This window comes from Oratosquilla oratoria, chromosome 29, assembly GCF_046742065.1.
Source record: "Oratosquilla oratoria isolate Oo_2021 chromosome 29, ASM4674206v1, whole genome shotgun sequence".
Lineage (NCBI taxonomy): Eukaryota > Metazoa > Arthropoda > Malacostraca > Stomatopoda > Squillidae > Oratosquilla > Oratosquilla oratoria.
The window spans coordinates 39,726,350-39,752,949 of NC_134805.1; the positions used below are offsets into that span (position 1 = coordinate 39,726,350).

Below are 26,600 nucleotides of genomic sequence, written 5' to 3' on the forward strand. Positions count from 1 at the left end.
AAATTTGAGGTGTGGGTGGAGGGACAGTTAGTCGTGTGAACGGTAGGTTGAATGTGAGAGACATTCTGAAAGGAATATAGAGAGAAAATATATTCCAATATGAATGTTTTGTCCATTGCCTTGCAGTTGGCACTACTCGCACATAGTATGCGTTCTAGAATGCACTTGCTCACTACTTAAGTGCTCGGGATACAGTTGACTGACCAGAAAGATAGGAAATTCAATAGGCGCACAAGTGTGGTACAGATCATCGCTAATGATGTAGCTTCGTCCTGTGCGGTCTTTGCTGTTGTAGCTCCTTAAAAGCGGTCCTGGCTTTCATCATTGCGTTTTTCATCCCTTCATACAATTGGGTCATGTGGTTACATGTGCGTAGAAGCCTGGACAGTAGTTTTTCAGTAACACCTGCCGGTCCAAACAGCCCGCTTCTCTTCCAGTCTGCGACCAGTTTCACCTTTATGTTGCCTAAGGTGACATGCCCTCGTCAATAAATTTGCCAGCAGATACGCCATTTCTGTTTCACATCACCATAAATGGAAAAGATATCGGCAGTTTCCGAACCCTGATTGTTTTGGGGTGTTGCGTTGCGCGACACTAGGTAGAGTTGTGACGTCACGTCGTCGCGATTTTTGGCCGTCACGACTTCCGCCCCGTCGCTGACACAGTTCCTGAGGCGTTAGGCAATGGACCAAACAGCGCGGTTGTATGGTCATTGGGAGGACTGCCGTCATTTGAGTTGTGGGGCGTAATTATTAGGGTTTGTAAGGGTCTTTAATGGGAATACGTGGTGTCTGCGTTACCATCTTTTAAGGAATGGCAGCGGTAGTGTAATTTCTAAGCAATACAGTGTGCTGCTTGGCAGAACTATAGCTAGGAATATTACAATTGCGAGTTCAGAAGCACTGAAGGTTCGGTCATAAGTTGTGGTGTCGCAGTCGTAGATAGCCGAGATATGCGGCAAGCGTGTTGTGATGGTCAAAGTGTTGAAGGTCTTTATGTAATGGCTGCCTGGATGACGTAACAGTGCTTACGTAAGTCAGGTTGAATGTCCACACTTGAACTCTTGGGAATCACGCTAGAAAATTGTTAGTAATGAAGTATTAAACGGGGCAAGTTCCGTGTGGAGGCATGTTGGTAGACATGGATAAACGGGAGGTAAACGTAGTTGTGTGTGCGTGCGTGTGTGTGTGTGAAGATTGGAGTGGATGGAGAGAGAAGGGGGCGAATTGCAAGAAGAGAAACGTAGAGGGGAGGGGGCCCCGCTTCCTGCTTGCGTCAGTTCGTCCTTGAGGTTGGAGAGGGAAAGTGTCACGCGCCCTCTTTCCTACCGTCCCACACTACTCGTTTCTACTCCCTGCGTGCTGTGCTCTAACCCCCCCTCCACACACACACACACACACAACACTACCTGTGTTTTTCTCTTAACACAGCCAAGACCGTGTAGGTACAAGAGTTCGTTTTACAGCGAACTACCGATGTCACCGCTGTATCAAATACCGCTTGGAGTTCCGAGCCAGGAGACTACTCGCAATGCGGATGTACTCGGCCGCGCCGAGTTACTCGCGGCCCCTGCGTTGAGGCATCGGCTCTCGTGGCCTTGCGTACTCGCCAAGAGTCTGAGCATATGACTAGTCATTTTGTCTCGGCAACGGGGCTATTACTGCCCTGCCGTGCATGCGAAGGGATTTTGCTCGCTCCTGGTACTGCACCGAGCGACCCCGACGTTCTTATCGCCCCCAACCATCGGATACAGCTGTAGTATTCACTGCTCCCACTGGTCTTTTGTCTCCGTTTCTAACCACAACTTCGTTGATTCCCTGTTTATCATGCTTTGGTTTTACATGTTCTTGGTGCGATTGGAAAAGTTAGAGGAGTTATGAGACATATCCTAGCCATAGTTTCATTTACTAAGAGAGGCGCGGGAGTGGACGGGTGATACCCGAGATGTGACTGTAGGTCACGGTGTATGGCCGAGTAGGGGATCGGATGTAAAGATGTTGCCGAGTTGGCACCAGGCGTGTGGGGATGTTGCTGAGCTCGGGGCGATGTTCGCTCTCCGTCCCCTTAGAGAACGTGTAGGGTAGGCCACTGCCAATAAGAAGGCACAAAGTAACCTTAAGTTCAGCGGGAGCCGTATGTATGCGCCTGTGCGTACATACGTACGCACGCGCACTTTACAAGGGCGCCCGTGTTGAAGGGCATTGCTTCGGGGACTTGGATATTGTGTTCGCTTCAGTCGCTAGGGGCGGGCGGTGCAGGGCAGGCCAACCTAGCCCAGGGGCGGGCGCCAGGTCCTCCACTGGCGTGAGTTTATGCTCTGCCCCTTCCACCTCCTCCTCCTCGTCCACAACCACCATGATCCGGCCTGCTTATGATCCACCTGGGTCTAAATGGCTTGCGTCCGTGTGTGATGCTTTATCCGGGAAATGAGTTTTGTTTCGATTGTCTTGTTATACTGAAGGTGTTCGAATTAAACGAGGCGGGAAGACGCTATATCGGGGTCCCATAATTGGGTCTAGTTCAGGGTGGCCCACTTTCTAGCTACTCTCACTCTCTGGTGTACACACGAACGTGCATAGCATGTGCCCGAACAGGTAATTCGTCCGTCGAGGCACACGCACGCATTACCATAATCTTGGGATGAATTTAGTTCCTGCTAGCCAGTTAAATCCTTTTATCACGGTTGTGTGTCCGTCTCTTGATATCCTGCCTTTCCCTTGTGTCCTTTCAGTTGAATAAATAGGATGCTACGTCGTCTTCCGTGTTACAGTGTCAAGTTAAAAGTTATGCTAGAATTTGTACTATCCTGGAGAATCCAAGATTACCTGTTTTTTATGATAGCCTGTGGCATCGTTTGTGACGCACATGGAGCTGGTATTACGGCTAGTTACACATCAATTTACAAGTGACCTCGGGGTGATAATAATGTCTGGTTGTTGGTCAGTAGGGTAGACGGTGTTGTCCTATCGCGCCATCTCGCCCGCAGCTATCTGCTATCGGACAAAACTAGGTCACCGCGCACCGATGTCCCAGCGGCTCCGTCGACATCAACAAGATAAGCGAACAGTGGCATAACGCTACTGCAGCAGACAAGAACAGCCCAATCGCTAATCAGGGCAGACCCGGGAAGGGGGAGTAGAGGGGTAATGCGAACGAGGTATGCTGTAGGTTTTGTAACTTTGTTTTCGTAGTGTTGCGAAATTGGAGTAATACTGGGGATAAGAAGTTGACCCTGAGTCTAGCTCCTCCCCTTTTCACCACCACCAGTCCTTTCTTCCCTCCCTCCCCCCCACCCCCGTGAGGTCAGACGGCCACAGGCCAGGGCGTGTCATTGCACGCGCATCGTCATGTGCGCTGACTTAAGTCGTTAACTTCTTGTGTAACGATGAGATAAGCGGCATGAGTATTACGTATTACCGTGTATGTAGAGTTCTTTTATCACTCCATTGAACGGGATGATAGTGTTTTGTATGCCCATATTATTGTGGGGACTTGAAACGGTATTTGAATGTTGTCAAGAGTTAGTTTTTATTGCGCGACGTGACCTGTACGGCTGGTTTTGCTGATGGATCGAACTTGGTGACCCGTAGTCCCGCCGGCCGTCTGGGAATCCGTAACGCCAAAGCTAAACTCCACTCCACATACACACCTTCTGATATGTTTTTTCTTTCTCCTTGCAGTTGATACCGACGGAGGTCGCGTAGTAGGTGCTCATCATGGCGAGGGAGGCCTGCAACACCACTCTTCCCAGCACCACCAGCATCATCATCACCACCACCACCACCACAGCATGCAGCAAGGTGGTGGTGCTGTCAAGTCGCGGGACCAACAGTTTCTGCAGGATCTCCTCCTGTCAGGCCAAGGGGGCGGCCCGCAAACGCAGTCGAATAATACGGCAAATATGTTCAACAGCAGTACAAGTAGCAACAACAACACACCTGGAGTAGCTACCTACCCACACCCAGCCACTCTGGCCGGACATCGCACTGCTTACTCAGCTTCCCAGCCTCACACGTCAGGTAAGTCAGTCTTATCCGTACACAGACACGCTGACCAAATCATTTAATTACTTGTTCAATGGGTCAGCCACCCACCGCTCCTCCATTTTATTCACAACCTGTATCTGGATACAAGTGTCATGCTCAGACTCCCCTAATGGTCATGTGCACATGTGCTGTGATCAGTACTACCCAATTTTTCATAGCTGTGTATTAGTATGTGATTTTTTATTTGACGGCATGGGTCACTTACGCACGCCATGCAAGTAAAGACACGCTCAGTCATGTCATTTTACATTGTATTAAAATTATGCACATACAAACAAGCCTACACATAAAAAAGGCAAATTTACTTTGACAATGTATCCCTATACAATTGTGACTAAATGTGCATGCTCACATAGTACGAGAGTGCCATATTGTATATAGTTAGGAACTATCCTTATAATCACTTGAACAATGCTTCCATGTGCACACCATGCTTTCCTGCATATGTAGTTTCTTGTGCACTACTTTTATTATTATTTTTATTTATTTATTTTTGCCAATTTAGAAAAATTATAAACCACTACACTTTAGTTACATCTTAGATTAGCATGTTCGTAGTACGTATAGCCTGCGCGTATTGTATTAATGAAGGCTGAAGTGTGTAGTGATGTGGTATTGTGCCATGCTTAACATAGTTTAAAAGTTCAGAGTGGCTGTGATTGTTTAGTGTGACAATGGACAGGGAATGTACGGACTGCATATGACGCTGTTACGGAGAGATCTCAAGTGACGACCTTACCAAGATGACCAGTGTGTATCACTGTGATAGACTCCAGCCCCCTGGACAGTGCCACCGTACCATGATAAACACGACGAACCACTGACCACGGCATGTACAGTACATAACTGTCGTCACTCTACGACACCAGTACAACGATCACTACGACCATTACTACCACAACCCCTCACCCCACCCCCACTGGTGCCGCCCACATCGCTCTTCCCCTGCCTGATCCTTCGCCCGCCCGGAGCCATTGATCGCCGCCTTACGTAAGCATCCCCCCCCCCCTGTCCGCCCGTCCTCTTCATTTCCGGAAGCCGCGACTCTTCAACGCGAGGTAAACGTACACTGCAGATTGGCGCAGCTGCACACAATAACACAGGGAGGGTGGAGGTACTTCTGCACGCCCACTAGGTGGCACACTTGGTCGCACCACAGCTGTCGACACGGCATTACACGTCATGGGTGGCGCAGCTGCACAAACCATATGACGCTGCACTTAAGTTTGTCCCCATTTTCCAGTGCACTCGCGCCTGGTTTATATGACCTTTCAGGCGACTCGAACGCTCTGCAGCTGGTTCTAGTAAACTTTGGTTTAGTGAGATGGATGTTTTTGCGGGTAATCCTATACGTGATTAAAGAAACGGGGGTATCTGGTTCTTGCTCTCGGAGCGTTGAACAAGAGTGCCACCTCCTTCAACTCCTCCCCCTTCCTCCAAAGTGGGTCGAGATGACCTGCGGTTTTTCCCCAAGCGCGACCTTTCGTGACCTGGATCGGAACGACACGCAACCGGATCAGATGACCTTTGGCCCGAGATGAGGTGGCCTACAACGAGTCCCCTCCATCGGCGTCCACAGGGGCGGTGAGGGCGACCTGCTGCTTGTTATCACAAACTACGGCTGTTACCCCGTACAGAGCGAGTCCAATAGGAAAAGTGGCTGGAAATGTAAAAGTGGCACAGCGGCGGCGGCGGCGCTCTGCCCAGGTCAACAGGAAAGGATGTGGGCGTGTAAGGCAAGGGTTGTTTACCCATGCCTGAGAGTGACGGGGAAAGGGGGGCGAGAACCGGGGCGAGGAGTGCTAGCATGGGGACGATGTCTGGGGTGTGGTGGAGCGGGGGAGAGGGAGACGGGCGCCAGTGACCCTGGGAGAAGTCAAGAGGGACAACCCGGTAACTCCTGCGCCGCCGCCGCCTCCGCCACCGCCACCACCTCCGCCTCCGCTCGGAATGGTGAGCAGTGAAACGGACGCCACGGCCACTGTACCAACGTTGCCTATTGATCGACACCAAAATAGAGCACGTTACGTCACCAAGGGCTGGTGACGCAGTTTTTAAAGCCGCGCGGAAGCTTCAAAGAAGTGAAGGTTACGCGGGGGCGGCTGGCCTCTTCCCTAGGCCCTCCCGATCCCTCCTGCTGCTGCTGCTGCAGGCAGGCTGATAGGGGGCGACGGTCTGGCGAAGACGAGTGGGCGTTTAGGGCTGGACTGGGCGGGGTGGGGCGCTGGCTGGAAAAACTCCTCCGGCCTTCGCCTCTGCACTGCTGCTGCCCTTGGTGGATGAACTCTTCCACACCGTGGCGGCGATGGCAGAGGATGCTGCGACCATCCGCTCGGGGGAGCTGTTTCCAGGAACATGCCTGCCTGCCTGCCAGGAGGAGAGCGTCCTTGTAATAGGTTCGGGAGAGCTGTGCCACGCCGCAATGCATTTTTTTCCTCCTTCATGACCGAAGAAAGGCAGCACAAACGTAACTTACCAACGACGCGACACATCCACTTGGTACGAACATGTACATATACTTCATCATAATGATCCCATTGAACTTTTACGCACCAATGCTCGTCCTCCAACTGGTTTATTCGCGGTTGAGGCACTCCTTCGGGAGGCGATGGTGCCATCTGTGGCACACGAGGGACTGTCCGAGGCGTCGCTAGCTAGGGAGCCACTTGTTTGAAGCGAAGCCACCAAACTTGTAACACGAGTACGAGCGAGAAATTTAATAGGAGGAACCCTACGGGCGAGTCGCCGCTGCTACACCCTGTCACCGCCGCCGCACTCGGCACCCGATGAGAGGTCGCTTTGCAAGCTCTGACCCACAAAATCGGCGGCAGATTACTATCCGTCTCACTTTTTTTTTTCTCCTTTACACCTTGCCTGTGATTTAGAAATAATAAAATGCCTTAGATACCCCAAATTCCCCCGAACATGGCCATCTTGGAGGACTCGACACAAAATAAAATGCTGGTCGACCTGCGGGCCATGAGGTTTCCTTAATTGAAGGGAATTGTGTGGCGATAGCCAGAATGGGTGTATGGAGTTCATTAGTATGGTTCTAATGAACGCACCAAGTGTACACGATGTCTGGTATCGCCTTCGGCGGCGGCCGCCTGCAGCAACGCCGTGTCAACTGAGCCTCTCCAGTTTCGGTCCCACACTTGATAAAATAATGAATGACTGATGAGTGGGTGGATCGCGGCGAGATACTTTGCCCGCCGCCGCCGCCTTCAGCAGGTGCTCGTTGCACGAAAGGTGCAGCGAAGATCGAATTGGTCTCCACTTCCTCCACGGAAAGTGGGACCTAGTTCGGAGGAGAAAGAGTGGGAGACTTGGCAGCAGGGGAGGAGAAGCCGAGCCCGGAAGGAAATTTCTGGTTCTTTGGTCTTTGTCCGCCTGAGGCAACCTCTCAGCTACTGATGCCGGTAGTTTAGGGTAGTGACCGTTGATGTGTAGGCTGCTGTAATGTATAGATGCATGACCTGTGACATGCACAGTTAATGTAGATTAATTCCTTTGTAGCATGGCCTGACGTGCCTGTAGTTTAATTGGTTCCTTTACACATGACATTTCTTGCAGCATGACTTGTGACTGATAAAAAATAAACGTAGCTAATTGGTTGTTCCTTTCCGTTCCCCAGTTGGCGGGTCTCTTCCGCCCTCGCCCGCGGACTCCGGCGTGTCGGACGTGGACTCCTCGAGTGGGCACACAAGCAACGACGAGTCGAGGGCCAGACTTCACCTGACAGGTAGGAAAAAAAGAAAACGAACGAACGTTACGAGTGAATGAGTGATAAAAGTGGCTTCGGTCAGAACATCTGTTCCTGTAACTTGTGAGAACGACGACGATGACGAGGAGGAGGAGGAGCACGAGTATTAAAAAATGAGTAAATGAGATTGGCAGGTTAGGAGAGAGACGTACTGCTCGTTTCAATGTGGGGAAAGGGATAATGTGTATTTGTGTTGTGTGTGTGTACGAGATTCACCATGGTATTGGATTACGTGTTGGACTCTTGATAGACAGTTATCCTGCCGTACGAGATCTCGGAGCTCATGATGCGATCTATGGGTGACTTTCTCTCTCTCTCAATTTTGTTTACGTGAGAGAGGATGTGATGGACGTACAGGGATGACGTTCCTTGTTGTGGGTTTGCTATTTAACATATGCTAACTCTAATCGTTTGCAGTGTACAAGCTGCGGGACTGAAGGCTTTGCACGTGGAAATATACCAGAACTGTTTGCTTTGAAGTTGATGCCACTGGGCTACGAAGGGGTGGATGTGGCCGCATGGTCGAGTGAAGGGCTGGGGAAGGGAAACTGGAATGAAGGCCATAGTGTCAGCTTAAAAGGGGGAGAGTTTTGGGTATTGGCGTCGGGAGGATGGTCGACTGAAGGGAGTGGCTATTAGATGCTATGATATATATATATATATATATATATATATATATATATTAGAGAGAGAGAGGGGGGGGGGAGTTTTAGACCTAAACGGGTATTGCGACATATGTTTAATGGTAGAGGTGTTCTGTTTTGGGAAGATATCGAAGGAGACTTGGGTCAACTGGCGAGGTCTCGGCAGGAGGAAGTAAAGGCGAGAACGCATACTCACAGGAACACGTTCGTGTACACGCACACCGCTCCACCACCAAGGACACAGTCACTTTCACATTCATCGTGATTCCTCTAAGTCCATGTAGCGACTCCCAAACCGCATGTTACCATGCTCGCTCGTGGACCACAACAAGCCCCACGGTATTATCTTCCCTCGTAGCTACTTCACCTCGAATTAACTCCATAGCTACTCAATTACTCCCATAACACAAGATCGTCGTATCTAGTTTAGAGACGAGAGGAGGAATGGGGCACTGCTGTACTGTGTGCTGGCACGGGGACAGTACACGCAAGTTCCGGGACTGCGTCCGGAGAAAGTGTGAAGAAGGGGAAGGCCGCATGCCGCAGGAGACCCCCCTCCCTCCCCCTCCCTCTTCAACCCGCCCCGAGAAGGCGTCACGTGCTCTTGCAAGCTGAAGGGATCCTGGTTGACGTCTTAAATGGGGACGGGGTGGCGGTTAAATCCCGCCGTTGTTCTGTAAGACGTATGCGGCTATGGTGTTAGTGGTTGTGAAGTAGGATTGTCTTTGGTGGATTCACAAGCTCAGTGGGGAGCCGTGAAGCTCCCCCCCCCCTCCGTAAAGGAGAGCGAGGAGAAAGTGTAGAGAGTGGGAGACACAAGAGCTTTCGGGGCCGAGAAAATGATGCGCTTGTGGACAACGCTGTGCGCACCCCGGCACAGTTGTCGACGCGTCGCTGTGTTCTGCTGGATGAACACCTAAACAGCAATGCTATAGTGTCTTTCATTTGCCTCTTGGTTTATAACTTTGTTGTTTTACCCACATCCCACTTTAGCTAAGTCAAGGGTGGAGGTAGGAACCGAAACCGGGGTATTTGATCAAGTCTGGGTGATGGTGATAATCGTGAGAAGTCGCAGATGGGAGATAGGGGTCGCTCATCACCAGGAAAACAGATGATGGAAGATAAACTACCTGTGACAGGAGAATACTCATCTCAGGCATGAGTAATGCTAGTAAATAGGTCGACCGTGGTTGACGGTGCGACGTCAGAGGTGGGAGAGAGAGAGAGAGGGAGAGGACTGCCCTGGCTCATGGTCGGGGGGAGCAGGTCGGTAAGGCTGGCAATAAGGTCGGGGAGTGAGTGAACTGATCCAAGGTAACTGCGGCCCTGTTGAAGTGGAGGAGAGGTAGGGGGGAGGGGGTGCGACGTACACCTACTTCTCCGTGTACTTGTATCCACATCAAGTAATGGTGTCATTTTTTTACGTTAATCCTGGTAACCTGAGTGTACACTTGCTCCTCAAATCGCATTTCCGTCACCGAAGACGATTGGGTAAATAGGGCCCGTGCGCAGACATGTAGAGAATGAGATCGTATGGCCTTTTCACAGAAAGAGGAAAGTTAAAATAACTTGGGGGGAGGAGTGCGACAAAATCAAGCTGGATAAATAACGAACGAGTGTAGGGATATTGTGAATCCAGTAAGGGGACAGAAATGTTGGTGCCGGTGGGTCACAATTTCCAGGGTGAAAGTGTGTGGGTGTGGTGGAGGAAAGAGCGGCATTGTGAAGAAGAAGAGAAAGACTGAGTGGACACCGTCAACGGAGGTCTGTTTTCACTTTTTTCCCCGAATACGAGCACGTCGATGCCAGTTGTAATAACGTTATTCCTTGTGAGGCCCCTTGGTGAACGCAGAATTGAAATGATAATCATGTAGGTTACGGGGTAAACCGCAAACGCGTGTTTTGGTGCTTAGGAGGAGGTGGGAGAGCGGACGGAGATGTTCTCCGTGAGATCGCACCGCTAACAAAGAGATCAACCTTCAACGGCGGAAGTGAGAAACTATCAGGCCTCTGGCATTTGTGCGCGTACGTGCATGACGTTGTGTGTGCATATACGAGAGAAGAAAATGCAATACAGACCGGGTGTGAGGAAGCTAGTTGAGCTATGAAAGATAGCGTCAATGTATGTGTGTGTGTGTGTGTGTGTCTATATATATATATATATATATATATATATATATATATATATATATATATATATATATCCGTTGGAGGAAAGTCGACCGATTAGAAGTTTGATAGCTGGTTGCCTACAGCGTTCTCACGTGTGTTACTATTATAAAATTTATATGCTGTACACCGTTGTAGGTAGCTCTAATAGGTACACGTTCGACACATATTTCCATTTTTTCTGACAGCAACACACATTGAGATAGAAACATGTATCAAAATACTCGAACACCATTCTTATGCCTGCAATTAGCCTTCCTGCCTGTGCTTCTATCTAACTCTGCCTTTCTCCGACTTGCAGTGTGCGGGTCCCGGACTCCAGACTCACCGTCGTCAGGAGCTGAAATGGGGGGCGGAGGCGGTGGCGGAGGAGGGGGAGGAGGAGGCGTGCCCTCGTCGCTACCGTCCTTCCACCCAACGTACTCGAGCCCGCAACTACACGTGCGGCCTTCCGTGCCCAGCCCGCTTACACCTTCCTTCCCCCGACCCCAAGGTACGTGCGCGAATTCCGCCATGCACCGGCAGGGACCTCTCTTCCGCAGATGTCATGCATCATCTTTATATCTCTCTCCCTACCCCGCTCTTGCTTTGGACACTCTCTCTCTCTCTCGTTCTTGAGATTTATGGCCCCTCTGCATAGTTTCCCTTGTCTTCTCGGTAAACCGCTGCGTTGCATCTGAACTTTCCTGGAAATCGAAATGGAGAACTCGTTCCTGCAAAAACATTCTACTATTTGTATTCGTAGCGCGTGCGCGTATTTCTTCCTGTGAAAATGTGCGATATTTCATTTGTGGGTGTCTTTAAGAACTACGGTGAAGCGCAAGTCACTCGACAACTAAGGAGATCGGGGACAGTGCAAAGTGTCACAGTGCGCGTCTTCACCCACAGGCCCACTTATATCACGTGATTATCGTTTTCAAAGAATAAAATTATTTCATCTCCATGATGGCAGCAGTATTTGGGGAAGTAAGGAACAACCCCTTAGGCAGATTAAATTAGTTTCTGTACCACTCAGTCAATTTGCCTTGTACTTAAAACATGTAATACAACTATCGAACGATTCAGAGAACATCTTTTACTGGTCTTGGTACTGAGTGATGGTGGGCACTGATTCTTAGATGCATTAATTATCAGCACTTTCACTTTTTCGATTGGGGGGGGCGCATTTATGGAGTCGAGCATCCGTATAATATATAAATGATAAACGTATGATCGCAGGTTTGGCTTGCAAAGGTGTACAGACGGAACAACCGAATTCTCGTTCTTGCTGAGGGACCAGTTACGGGAAATTGCACATGGTCTTGCGTGAGGTACATCGTAGAGAAGCATCTCCTCACCCCTTATCTTCAAATTCCACCACCCTTCACTCTATCAGTGTCATCACTCCATATTTTTCCCACAATGGGGTGACTGGTTCACTCCTCGTATCCGCCGGAAACACTAAAGCAATACTTATAACAGATTTTTTTCCCGAAAATTCTTTGGAAATACCCAAGAACCTGTGATGACTAGTCATCACAGCTTCCAGTCAGTAAAACTAGAAGTAAAAATAACTATTATATTACTCCAACCTATTTACCCATATACGATCTCACTTTATACGTATTATGATTGCAATCATTAGGCGTTGGAAGGGTTGATCCTTAGATGTTTTTGAGCCAGCGTGTAAAACCCCACGAAGAAGAGGCGCCTTACAACGTCAGCGGAGAAAGTAACATGATAATGATGAAGAAAGTCATGTGGAGGAAGTGACGTAGCGAAGAACCGAACTTGGGTGTGACTTCAGGTGCAGCATTCTTTGCCTCCCACCCCCCTACCCGATCCCCTTATGTAGTCGTGTATGACAAAACAGGGCATTATGTTGGATGGGTTAGGGGACGGGGTTGCCTATTACCCGATGCATGAAGAATAGTTTACATGATGACCTTAGATATGCAGTTGTATGTGGAAAGGTAAATATTGTGTTTGAGGTTATGCATATAAGAATTCGTTAACTTTGTGTGTGTGTGTTAGAGGGGGGGGGTGAGCTTACCAGAAGAAATGCCAGCGGCGTTGGGTGTCGTTGTGGTCGGAGGTGGTCGAGGCGGTGGTGGTAGCGGTAGTGGTGAGGCTACGAGGGGAAAGTGGCGCCAGTTTGGGTCAAGGCGGCGTGACGTCAGCGAAGCCGTCAGGAGGAAGTAGGAAGAACGGTTAGAACTGCGCTAAGAGGGAGAGGGAGAGGTGGAGGGTGAGGGCGTAGAGAAGGGAAAGGTGGGAGCTGGTGAGCGGTTTCAGGGACAAGGGATCCTAGGAGTACCTGTGAGCGAGCACCAGTGGAGAGGTTAATGACAACCGGTAAATATATTAATGCAACAAGCAGTCATTTTGCTTTGGCGTTGAAACAGTGAAAGTTGTCCCGGTTATTTTCATAACCTGGATAACTTTGATATATTACCCGCAGGGGGGGTCTTGAAAACTTAACCGGGGCTCTTGCTTGCCTTGAAGTGGCTGCAAAGCGCAGGATCATGGAAATGGGAAAATACTTGCATTCGTTAGGAAGGGTGAAACTCCGTTTTAGTAAAAGCCGAGAGATGAGACGGGGAAAACTGAACAGAAACTATCCGGTAACTTTCTCGTTTAGATGATGGAGTACACCGCACCCAGACAGGTGGCCGTTGTAGCAGGATTCATCTTTCAGTGATCATGGCGGTAGTGATGACTGTAACATAGATTTAGATAATGGTGGGATGTAAGGTGGGTAGTAAGGCAACAACGGAGTGTGGCATGAGTGAATTCAGTGGCGGATTTGTGGCCGAAGCTGCTCTCCACCACGCAGTGAAAGTCAAGAGTCGTGGAATTCAGCCCCTTAGGCACATTTAGGGATCCGTGCCAGCTACTGAAGATGCTTACGGGTAGATAAGAGACTACCTGGCGCTTCCTAAATGGGTAATGGGCCAACCAATCATCGCCTGGTGAGTGAAGGCATTGATAGTGGCTGACAATAGTGGCATCGAGTTCGGTATGCTAGCAATGGGAGTTGTAGAAATGGTATTATCCACTAAGGTTAGACTATGATTATGGTGTCGACAGTTAAGAAAGAAAAATAATCTCAATCCGCACGCACGAGCGAGGGACACACTTTCTTTGGCCGCATAACTTTCGGTGTCATGTGGTTATACAAGTATCTAGACTCGCTGGGTCGCGCCGGACTGGGAGAAGAGGAAGCCTTGTGGACGGCTCAGGCATTTATCATCGCCTCCTGTCGTCTATTTCGCAAGAGCTCGACAAGGCACCTGCATTGTCCTCACTCGCTGAGGTCAACAGCCAGATCACCCCCCTCCCTCCCCCCGAGTCATGGAAATTACTGGCCTCCCTGTCACTTTTCCAGGAGCAACCGGAAAGAGGAAATGCCAACGCAGGATGAAAGCATGAAGATCGAGCTCAGCGCAGCTCCGGCAGTTCCTCCTCTAAATCCCAGTCCTTCCTCATCCCTCACCCCTCCCCTTTTCCGTCCCTCGTTCTTATTTCGCCCCGTCTTTTCCTGTTCTCCATTTTCCGTGTCTGCATCGTCATGGCTAATGTACACATGTACCGAAACATGCACAGCGACCACTACTTAGTACGTTTTGGCCTTAGGTGTCCAGGTTCCTTGTAGGGGCCGTGAACACAGGCTTGCTGACCATGGCCTGGCTGCGTTTTTCCTAGTACTGCATTTCTTTCTTTTGCCTGCCATGCCGTTTCTACATACTGCATTCCTGTGCCGAGAGGCAAACATTGATTTCATTATCGTGTTTCGTTTGTGGGTGACTAACAGGCAGTAGCCAGGTTCTGGGCGGAGGGTAGAGGAGCGAGTGGGGGGGGGGGTGAAGACTGTTGCTGCACTTGTCTCATTGTAGACTCGGTGGCTGGGCTCGTTAGCTCACCTGCCTGTCTGCCCACAAGCAAAGGCTGCTTTAAGAGTATTTAGGGGAAGGGCTGGTGTATCTGACCTTGGTGTTCATTCCAAAGTCAGCCAGTCACTGCTCCCGCCTTGCCCTTCCGCCCTCCAGTACCCCTTTTCTCACTGCCCTCCCAACCTACCAAGTTCTTGTACTTTGCCACCCAGCAGCCCCCACTGGGTATTGCGCCCCTCCCCATGAACACATTAGTACCTCGTCTTTCACTCCGACAGGCCATCCCATGAGAATGAGCTAGAGTATTGAGTCCATCTACCTTTGTCTCCCCTATCAAAAGAAAATTACTTTGTATTCTGACGTCCTTCATTTGGTGAACTAGCCTGCCGAGCTCTGGGTGTGGCGGGAAATACCTCTTGCAGTAGGGGGGCGGGCACTCGGGAAAGTAACAACGGTGGATGCGGAGGACGACGATGGCGGCGTGAATTCCGAACTGAAGAAAGGGGCCAGTTGGGTTGAGTGACCACTACCAAGGCCGCGTCTTCTCTTCAGTCCCCACGCATGCACCCACGGCCCTCCAAGCCTGCGCGCTCATGCACCCAAGCAAAGATATAGCAGAACGTATAAATGGTGGCGGAGGTCATCGTCTGTCCCAAGGACCCGCACCCGCTCATCCGGGGAAGTAGCTAGGCTGCTCGAGTCGTGTATGTACCCTTGCGCCAGGGGCTTGGTGCTGCAGGAAGCAACATCACAGGTCGAGACGTGCATGCAATTTTGCACAAGGGGCTCGGCAGAGCTGTAGAACGGCGCAGCACATTCAGCATCCGCACGAATGTACCCCCCCCCCCACGGCCTCTTCCAGCTTGTCTGAGGGAGGTAGTGCGCGGGGACTGTTAGACCGTAAATTTGGAGGTTGTCGGATGGTGGCGACACGTTCCCTGCATTCGCTGCGGCTGCGGCTGGAGTGAGCGTGGCGGCTGCGTCGTGCGATCGCAGCACGCAGGCAGCACGAACTCTCTTGGAAGTCGCGCCTCGGTTGGTTGGCGAGAGGAAAGAAGCATTTTCCTGGTGCACTTGCTGCGCGGTTGTGACAGCCGCAGCATCACCAGTGGGCGAACGGGGGTTCACGTCACTATTTTGTGCTTGGCAGCACGAACCATCTCGACTTGAAAGACCCCGTGGGGGCAAATATTCACTTGTGTAGATTTGAATTTGAAGCGGCTTGTGTCAAAGAAAACGGGTAAATGCGACCTTGAAGGCGCGCGTTGACACCGTTTCCCGCCACCTGCTGCTGCTGCTACTAGCCCTCTCGCGCCTCAACCCGGATGTTAAAACCCAGTTTTTCCTTACGAGCCAACTACGAGTTTTACCCTTTACACACATATGTATATATACATTGGTTGTGTCAACGTGACATGACTGTAGTTCGCCTCATCGAATTTGACTTGGGTTATTTATCAACCATAAACGAAACGAAACCATGGGGTTCTCGAATCGCAGTCACCTTCAGGAGGAACACAGCCCATCGATGCAGGGAACTTGTTCGTGTGCTTTTCTTTCCAAGCAATTAGAAAGGTTACACGAGGCAAGACCACCCACCCTACCCCTCCCCTCTCCCTTGTCTTATCTGTTTTTCGCGCACTTCGCGGGCCCTCGTTTGTTGAGGGTGGCAGAGGAGGAAGAAAATGGTTGTCAATCGCACAGGGTGAAGTTATTTCTTCCACCACCGCAGCTTGCGCACGTGCGACACGCACAAACACACACACACACACAAACACACGGAGAGACTCACCGGAAATGAGCAAGTCTTGTGCCGCCTTCATTTCTTTGTCTCGCTCTCTTGGTTTCGCGCTCGAGCTAATTGGGGTTGGATTGAAATCTGACGGCGGTGGTGATGTGGGTGACGGAAAATAATCATAGCCCCATCAGGTTTTCGCTAGGTGGATGGCGTGTGCCTCTAATGTAAAGAAGTCGCAATATTACCGCCCTTTCCTCCGTGGCCATGTCTCTTCTGACTTTGTTCTCCTCGCCTTGAATGATGGTATGAATGGATGAAATGACTAGTGAAAGCAGAAATAATGGAGATGTCACATACAACCCAGCAGGATGTGTGGGGAAGCTGTTGTACTAAAGATTTGTCTCTTCTTGCTTGCAGAATCTCAAGTAATGGGCGGTTACGGCCTGAGCGGTCCCAGCTACCTGGATGGGCACTCGCCCGTGTCCGCCACGCCCTACACCCTCTCGTCCTCCCACTATGCCAACCTGCCCTCTGGGGGACTTGCGTCGCCTCTCTTGGGACCATCACCCGCATCCTCCGCCAACTCCCACATCCGCCACGGCCTTTCCCCGTCCAGCATGGGCGCCGCGCCCTCCACGGCCTCGCCCTCTTCCTCCTCGTCAGCGGAGGACTTCTTCCTTGGAGATATGGGATTCCCGCCACGCATAAAGAAGAAGGGACGCAAGCCCAAGGCCGCCGACGGACAGCCCGCCATGAAGAGAAAAAGCAGAGAAGGTGAGCTCAGGGACATTCAAAGGACACTCAATCCATCATGTATGTGTGCGCGCGCGCGCACTTCCCGTTAAATATCCAATATGTGCCACGAAGGACCACCTCATTCATTCATTTTATTTTTCCTCTTCAGGCTCTACAACATACTTGTGGGAGTTCCTGCTCAAGTTGTTGCAGGACAAGGAATGCTGTCCCAAGTACATCAAGTGGACGAATCGTGAAAAGGGCGTATTCAAGTTGGTCGATTCCAAGGCAGTGTCCAGACTATGGGGTCTTCACAAGAACAAACCTGACATGAATTACGAGACCATGGGGCGTGCGCTAAGGTGAGCATTCAGTGCTAGCACTTGTTTCTGTCACGTGAGCACAGAAGTGGTTTGGTTTATATATACTGTTGATATGTAACAGTTGTCGTAACAAGACAAGTTTACTGATGATGTCCACCCCTTTCAGGTACTACTATCAGCGTGGAATCCTCGCCAAGGTGGACGGTCAGCGTCTGGTTTACCAATTCGTGGACGTGCCCAAGGACATTATCGAGATTGATTGCTCGGGGGCGTAAGGACTTCGCTCTGCATCCAACCTAAGCATCACCTAAAGCGAATGGAGGAACCCAGTCGCTTGACGCAGTCGGAATGTACCTTACCGTGCCCCCCTCCCCCCACCCCCAGCTCAAGCAAGGGAAGAGTGACGCCACTGGCGGGCGGTACGGAATCAAGGTCTGCCCCCCTCCCCCCTTCGACCTGAACCGAGCGCAGCCAACAAAACTGAAAAAAATAATAATAATAAAAGGAACGCTTTGTGAATGTTAGGACCCTCGGAGACATAGGCGAGAGAAGGTTTGTCCCCCTCCTCCCCCTCAGTGATCAAGTGATTGAGCCTGTATGTGTATGAACGTTTGTCCCCAAACGTTCACATGATGATATTTGCAGCAGGGCTCACGGGAGAATGGGTGGCCGGACAATACAGTGTTGTAGTGTGGGCGAACAGTGCCGCTTTGTGGTTGAACAGTGCTACAGTGGAGGGGAAGGAAGGCAGCGGGTGTGTGGGTGTCCACACAAGACTCGATGTGGGTGTGCACAAGACAGACCAGCAGGGATGCATTTTTTCCCACTATTACCACCACCCGGTACCCACTGTGTGTGTTGTGTGCGTGCATGCGTGTGTATATGCGCGTGTGTGGCGCGTCACTCGCTCCTCAAACAAATGTATCATAGCGACAATAAGGATTTGACGGGTCAGTCCCGTCAGCCTTTCTCCTTGTACATACACACACTCTCACTATCATTAATTATATTAGAAGCTATTATTATTTTAATTATAGATAAATAACATGTTTGTAAATAATATGTCTAAGATTATTAACTATTTTATTACTGATGAACGTCCTTGGAGAAGTGTAAAGAAAGCATAGAAGAGACTTTCCTCTCCATACCACGACGTTTTCCCATCCCCCTAAATTATTGTGATAAACACCCCCTTATCCCTCTCATCTTGTCCTCGTCTTCGCTCAGCACCTTTTCCTGCCAGCACACCATCCGTCCCATCTCGAAACCCCGACCTCATCCATACCTGGTCCTTAATAACGTGAGCAAAGTGGGGAGGGTGGGAACGGTAGAAGTCCCCAGGATCTCATGGTTGCAAGACCCTTCGAATTCCTTCCGGGAATACACGACGGGCTTCGACAGATCCCGCCGACTCCCCGACTCCCTCCTTCCACACTAGGAGGCGCCCCGCGTCCCTCATCTTGGTTGTAATCCCTTGAACTAGGGTCGGGATGCTTCAACAGGAAAAAGTGGCGTGGGCGACTTGAACACGCTGGCTTTTAAAAACGAGTGTGGACGAAGTGCGAGCGACACAGCTGCGTGGTGACACCTAACACCTCCGACCACAACGGCAAACCACGCTGCATGCTGCTCCACCTCACCCTTCACTTTCCCTCCTTGTCCTTAACCTCCACGTCGTCTTCCTCCCCCCTTCTCCAGGCGATATCTGCCCATCCTTTAATCGAGCAGTTCACTACCTTGCCGGTGGCTAGTGCCTTGTTCTACTGCGGTTCAATCAGTCGTTACAAGGATACAATAACTGTAGGGAATCCGACATGAAATTACGTCCATTGTAAACTAATTGTAGGGAAAGACCCGGCCGCGGACCCGCTGTCGGCGTCGCCGCCGTGTATGTAGATAACTTCTGTTGTGATGACTAAGAGACGTGGCGTTGTCGAAGGGCCGATCCTGTCTGGGGCTCGGTGAGGCCGCCGCCACCGCTTCCTCCTCCAAGCGCCGTCGGCGTGGAACCGGCCTTTCTGGGAGGGGGGGCGGGGGCGCTCAGCCGCCCACTCGGCCTTTCCGTGCCTTACGTCGTAGTGATGGACAACTTCCATAATTATTTTATAAATGCAAAATTATCTATTTTTATCTATTGTCCTTACCGCATTGCTCATCTCAGTGTTAATTAGCATATTCGTATTTTCATAACTTAAAAATCTAAAACCACTTAACCCCAGGATTGGGCTCAAAGGAATACACGCTATAGATTGGTAGCCAAGGCCTGTGTTACTGCCCAGTGCTTTCCTTGGTAGATCTCAGGAACTCGTGTTATTGAGAAGGAAGAGTTGTCGCCGCCTTGTATCATAGGCTCTCTCAAAGGACTTATTTATTTATTGAAAACTATATTTTCCATGTGTTGTTAGATTGTTTTTTAAGGAAGATATTTTGCTGTGTGCTGAAGGGGATGTGATCTGTAGTACTAGCTTGGTTGCAGGGCTAAGGCCAAGCCTCGCCTCTTGCGGCAAGGACGCCTCTCGTTCTGCTCTGCCTGTCAACTTTTTTGTCCTTTGAACGCTTGCGCGGCGCCCCACCATGCCTTCCCATCCTACCCTACACCCCTGGGCCGCGCCCTTGCCTCTTCATGCCTCGCCGCCACACCCCCAAAACTCTCCTCCCTGCTCTTGGAAGGAACACCCGGCCGCGCCCCCCCCCCACCCACACATATCATTGGGTTGTCTAAAAAATCATTCCTTCTCCAACTCCTCTTTTTTATCGTTTTTTATTATTATTTGTGTTTATCCTACTGCCTCTCCGCCTCCTCGTGTGGTGGCTGCTCCAAGCCCTCTCTCTCACGCAAGCTCGGCCATGATCGTCCTCCCCTATCGTGTACGCCCCTGCGCGCTCGAGCCGCCGCACCGCGCCCTCGTCTAGAGGAGGGCGTAGGGTTTGGGGCGGGCGGAGCGTCAGGCAGGGAGGCGCTGATTCCGGTTAGGCTTTTCTAGTACAAAATTTGGCGTCAGTCTGACCCGGGGTGTCGTCGGTCGCAGCTGTGGGACCGACCGACACCAACACCGGTAGGACGGCGGCACCCGGGCCCGGCGCGGCCGCCGCCAGTGTACATAGCGACGAGTAAACGAGAGGGCCGCGCCCTTGGGCTGAGCTGCTTGGCGGTCCCGACTCCTGCCGGGGTCCGGGGTTGTCAAGCAGATGCCAACGTGGCTCTGCGGGCCCAGGGCAGCGGCATCACCTTCTTGTCACAGCCGGCAGCTGCAGTCAGTGTTTTCAATACACACTGTATCTATATCCATTTCTAAGGTGTAAAATAAAGATTCCTGAAACACTGTTGTGTTTTATTAAACACCAATATACCTTGTGGAATGTTTTGCAAAATGCAGGTTGTTGCAGATGATCACAATACAAACACTTCAAGACAACAAACTCCATACTCCACTTAACTTCCATAAAACTTTAACTCAACAGAGAAATTCCTCCCAAGACAAACAAGAACTGCACTGGCATTCAGTTCGCCATACAGCTACGGAACAGTACCAACACACAATTGTCCCTGATGTAATCACACAGATGAGAGAGAATGATGTAATCACCACACAGATGAAAGAGAACATCTCGTACAACAATCGCCTACTAGCTTTATCCAAATAGCACAATGCCCCATGACTTGTTACCTTGCCCTACATGCGATGGAATTTTAAGAAGAAAATATATATAATAGAAGGTCATTGGGCCTGAATCCAAACGGGAAACGTAAAAAATATTTGCAATTTTGGCACTTTAACCACAGTTATGTGGTGACAGAGAGTGAAGCAAGGAACATGCGGATTTCAACAGATTCCTATGATAAACAAAAGTTAAAAATATGGCTGGATTGTAAGTCTGAAATGTGACTTGGACCATAAGTTAAAAAGACAAGTGTAGTTGACAGAGTGGTTATATGAAAGACTCAATGATGTTTTGGTTTGGTTGTGGGGTCACAAGGGTCGAGACATGGCCATAAAACAATCCCTGGGACTCCTAGTTCCCTAGCCTCGTGTTCTGGAACCAGTAGTCCCAGTATCCTGGCTCCAGTACTTCCAGTACCCAAACACCTGCACTCTTACTTTTTTTTTTTTAGCTCTGGCACCATAAGTACCCAGAGAGAGGGGGGTGGGGCAAGAGAAGCAGGGGGAGAGGGAAAAACCGCGAAAGAAAGATAAAAGAAGGGAGCAAGAGGAAAGAAAATGGATAGATGTGAGGAAATGGAAAAGAGGAGAGAGAAACCTCTGAAATTTGGAGAGGAGCGCTCAAACTAATTAACGGGCCCAAAACAGCAGGGCTTCGTTGGTCCTAAAGCTTCGATTCACGTCTGCGGACCCTCTGACCCTTCCCTTGTCTGCATGGGAGACCGCATCTAAATCAGGGTTGTTGACAACCCACGAAACCCTATTTGGGGTGCGAATGTGAACCTGATCTGGTCCACATGTAGATAGAGGGACATAAAGTGCAGGAAAACTAAGAAAAAAAATCCCTAAGCAAATTTTGGACCCTCTCAAGTTAGACACAAACCTGTTTTGGGCTTCACACATCTAGTTCTTCTTCCTATACAAACGGGGTACAACCTAGGGATGGGGGTTCCTTGTACCTAGGGCATGCTTACACATGCCTAAACCCTAGTACTTCGCTTCTTCGACTTTACTACAGTAATAGACGGTACATAGTATTAATTTGTTAAGAATAAATATGTAACGATGATGTTGAAAGAAATACGAAAACAAAAATAAAAGCATTAAAATAAAACAACAAAAAATTAAAATAAAACAAGACAATACAAATAAAATACGATTAACTGAAATGAAATAGAATAAAAACAAAATTAAGTACAATGAAAAGAAGATATCCAAGCCAGTTAGCGGGTACCAGGGTGTCCCATCATAGGTATACGGGAGGATTTTATCTATTATTGATGGTATTTACTTTGACTCGACCAGCCCACGTACAACGGGGGAAATGACCTGCTGTACGTATAACTAAATACACAGACAGAGAAAGAAAACAAGCAGAGAAAAAGGTCAATACATGCGCATGTAGAGAGGGGCGCGGAAGTGCCGAAAATGAAAAAAAGAATAGATAATAACATTAGAAACTAATAAATAAAATAAATCATATTCAATACGATTCAAAATCTTGCTGCCGCGACTGCAAGGGTGCATAAATTTTAAGCTTTCACCAATTCTTTCTTTCTGCACCTGAATTTGATCCGAGTCCTCATTCTCGTTTAACTATTGTATATCCACAGCACAATATAAACATACATTTGCGAAAGCATGTGTACAAGAAGGTATACACAATCCAAACCTGCAAAACTTGGAAGACAACGACAAAGTTGGAGTAATTATGGACCTCTTCCAAACCGACGAAATGCACGTTTTCCAATCGCGTGGATCCCCGAATCTAACCTTAAGAAGGGGGTGGGGGTACACCTAGTCGACGTCCCATCGCAACCCCCCTCCCCTCCCTGACCAGGGTTGGTTGATTGGTTGGTCGTAGGACTAGGCTACCTCAAAGGCTTCTGCTCCGAAGCAGAATAACGAAACACAACTGAAGTGATCCTTCTGCGGACACTTCGCTCCATTCACAGAGACATTACCGTCTCGGAACGAGAAACTTCCTCGGCCAGCGCCGCTCGCCGCGGTGTTGCAAGACGATGTCCGCTTACGGTTTCAGAAGAGGACGAAGAGCTCGGGATTCCCCGCGAAAAAATAAAAATAAATAAATAAAGATAAATCCGTTTCGTCGTCGACATCCGCGAGGTTCAAGGAATTATTTTCCTAATTGTAACAAGACACCAATTTGATGTTTGCCGAGTACAAGCACTGCTCCCATTACATAATTGCTTTTTTTAACACCAAAATTTCCAATAAACACGTCAAGCCTTGTAATTGTAATACTGAAGGAAAATTTCTTTGATTATGCGGTATCGCCGCGCGGTTTAAACTGCTGATGTGAACAGGGCCTAAGTTACTACAGCCTTTCAGGAGGGTACGCCACTATATTAGCTATGTTACAGAATTTCTAAAATATGGAGAAAAATATCCCGTGTAAACTTTGTAATTTAATAAAAGGAGGCTGTTCAGTACTGCACGAAGGTACATATACGTACAATCTCTTATCACAGAGAGAGAGAGAGGAAGGGAGAGAGAGCGAGTGGGAAGGACAGAGAGAGAGAGAATGGGCGGGAAAGAGAAAGAGAGAGAGTGGGAGGGAGGGAGAGAGAAAGAGAGGGAGAGTGGGAGAGAGAGAGAACCTTGCCGCAACTTCCCGGTAACACTTGCACAACCCAACTCTACCTTCCATGTCCATCTTCCAGCATTTCGCACACTCTCTCTCTCTCTCTGCAACATCCTACACGCCAACTGCTGTCTGCTGTAAATCCTCGGTTCCCCCCTTCCCTCCCGGAGATTGTAGGAGAGAGGGAGGAAGGGAGGGAAGGAAGGACGTGTCAATAGCTCACCCATTCCCATCGCCGTCTCTAATACAACAGCTCACCTCTACCCTACACCTCATTGTGTGCACTCAACTTAACCTAGTCACGCGCAACTACTTTATGGTGCAAGGCACTTTTGAGAAAGTGTGTGTGTGTGTGTGTGTGTGTGTGTGTGTGTGTGCGTGCGCACACACATATTTATATATATGTATATATATATATGTATATATATATATATATATTATATATATATATATATATATATATATATATATATATATATATATATATATGGTGAAGGTGGGTAAGGAAGACTTAAATCATAATCCAAGTTTATTCCTGACTAGTTTCGCACAATTGGGCTTGTGCGAAACTAGTCAGAAATAAACTTGGATTCTGATTTATATCTTCCTCACCCACGTTCACCAACCTGTCACAATGCCTCAACATATATATATATATATATATATAATATATATCTCACACAATTAAGCCTTCGAGGTAGCTCAAAATAATATAAAAAAAATGCCCAATTACAATTACGTTATATCTCCAGCCAAAACCTCTACACCATTTAACACATTTTACTGACTTTGCTCTGGCTAATTATTTCATTGCAAGGGCAGAGACCCCCGTATTACAGTGATTAACAACTTCCTGTTGAAGTGTGTGTCTTTTATATATTCTGGTTAACGGCAGATGGTTTTATAAAATGTTGGTGCTCGTTCGGCAGGGAAGAGTTGGGGCCGTCTCGATTAACCTCTTCAGCACATAATCAACTCTTCCCAACTGTTAACGCCAGGCAACCTTATTCCGCTGAAGGGCGACCTCGGGCATGAAATAGTTAAAGCTAACCTCGAGTTGGGGAGAGTGAGATAGATAAGGAGAACGAGAGAACGAGAGAGAGAGCGAGAACGAGAACGAGAGACAAGCAGAAAAAGGGAGAGAGAGAGAGAGAGAGAGAGAGAGAGAGAGAGAGAGAGAGAGAGAGAGAGAGAGAGAGAGAGAGAGAGAGAGAGAGAGAGAGAGAGAGAGAGAGAGAGAGAGAGAGAGAGAAGGCTGAGCTCAACACTGGTTGCTAGGGTCTGCCGTGACAGTCAGTCACGTCTCGCGAGGCGGGAGAGACCTTCGGCTTGTTAACAATGCCTCCTGGCCTTGGCCTCGGCTTGGGAGAGTCCCGCCTCCAGGAAGTCAAGGCGCGGGCGCATTGTTGGGACTTGTTTACCAGAAGCTGATTTCCGGAAGACGCAAAAGGGGGTGAGGGGGTTGGCAGTTTCGCAATTGCAGCCAAAATTCCGGGAGACTGAGAGAGAAAAAAAATCAAAATTCAAAATGCACTATGAACCGAATGGCCTTGTCGCATAATTCGCCACTGCTTTGGCTTTTCATGTGTAGATTGGGGTCCCGTTACATCCGCCTCATCGTCTCCCAATATCCGCCTCTTATTATTCATATCCGTCAAGGGCCGTGTGCAATGCCATCTACACATGCAACGTCTCGCTATCAGCTTTTGTGTGTGTGTGTGTGTGTGTGTGTGTGTGTGTGTGTGTGTGTGTGTGTGTGTGTGTCGTCACGACATACGCAAGTACCACGTCATTCTCCGCAAGGGCATGGTTGACGTCAAGGATTTGCATTACACAAATGGAGGGACGTTTAATGAGATACACGTTTCACTGAATTTCCCATACAAAACGAGGCACTTTACAAGGCAGATTGTCAACAACACAGTGTCGTCATACGCTAACACAAACTATAAACAATCCGTTAACTACTGAACTGGTCGCTGGATACCATAATAATTAGTTAATATTATAGGACCAACAATAGATATCTGCTACAGGTGGTCTTGCGTGGTGGACCTCGGAGAGATGCATCTCCCTGTCGCCCACATTCAAGACGTATTAACATCCTCACCTCAGTTTGGAGGTGCATCCCCGAGTGGTTGGCATTCTGATTCCGGATTCTGCCTAGTAACGACGAACTTTGACCAATTTGGTCTCCTCTTTTTCACATAAGGATACTTGACAACAAACAACTTTTTTTTTTCCTAAGAAAGAGTTCAGTAAGTGTACGAGAGGGCTACGGACCGATGGTCGTGTTTAAAGTTGGGAAAGAAGAACCGATTTTGGAGAAAAGAGGGGGGCCATACCCCTTATTATGGGTTCATTGGGAGGAGCTAAGCAACCTACCCTCGCCGGTGATACTGAAGCTGATCCGCACTAAGGCCCTGTTCACACTAGCGGTTTCAACCGAGGTGGTTCAATTACAATGTAAGTCAATGGAGGCTTTCAAACACAACTGCGATGTTTTTCCATCACTATGTGGTAGAGCCGCGGTTTCCGCGGGTTTCAAACCGTCGGTGTGAACGGGGCCTAATACAAGACAAAAATCCAGGTTTCTTAAAACAGAGATCCAATGGATGAGCCTGAAGCAAGAGTTAACTTTTAACAAAATGTCCACAACACTCGATTTCTTGAACCTGTATCAAACAACTTACCCCTGTATAGGGTCCCGGCGGCATTTTTGGTGACTTAAGGCACCCATACGGACCAGAGCTCTGCAGCATTTTCATGACTTGAAACAAATTTTGGAGTACCTGAGGGTTATCTTTACAAGCTAATATTTGGTGGTTTTGGCTCATCTTAACAAGCTCAATCAGAGTTCAGGTTAGGTTAAATTGTTGAGGCGATTGATATTTACAAGCTCATTTCTGGGGTTGCTTCTCTTTACAAACTAGTATATGGGGGGAACTTTGATTTAAATTGCTCTCAGGTTGCTGATCTCAAATCTCTCCTTCGCCACTTCGACTACTCCACTTCTTCGGAACCACGTTGTCCCCAAGGACAG

At 49.1% G+C, this 26,600-nt stretch overlaps 1 protein-coding gene across 4 annotated transcripts in view; it reads left to right on the forward strand.

Moving 5' to 3' along the window:
- The window catches only part of LOC143040729 (uncharacterized), a 316,050-nt gene extending 295,436 nt beyond the window's left edge, over positions 1-20,614 (forward strand). For 3 of the 4 annotated variants that reach the window (XM_076212102.1, XM_076212103.1, XM_076212104.1), the window contains 6 exons: positions 3,681-4,019; positions 7,681-7,788; positions 10,924-11,115; positions 16,650-17,006; positions 17,137-17,329; positions 17,457-20,614. In XM_076212102.1, coding sequence (XP_076068217.1) covers positions 3,681-4,019; positions 7,681-7,788; positions 10,924-11,115; positions 16,650-17,006; positions 17,137-17,329; positions 17,457-17,565 — 1,298 coding nt within the window. In that variant the 3' untranslated portion in view covers positions 17,566-20,614. The remainder of the gene's footprint in view (positions 1-3,680; positions 4,020-7,680; positions 7,789-10,923; positions 11,116-16,649; positions 17,007-17,136; positions 17,330-17,456) is intronic. The other variant, XM_076212105.1, reaches the window with a different exon arrangement.
- The last annotated feature ends 5,986 nt before the right edge of the window (positions 20,615-26,600 follow it).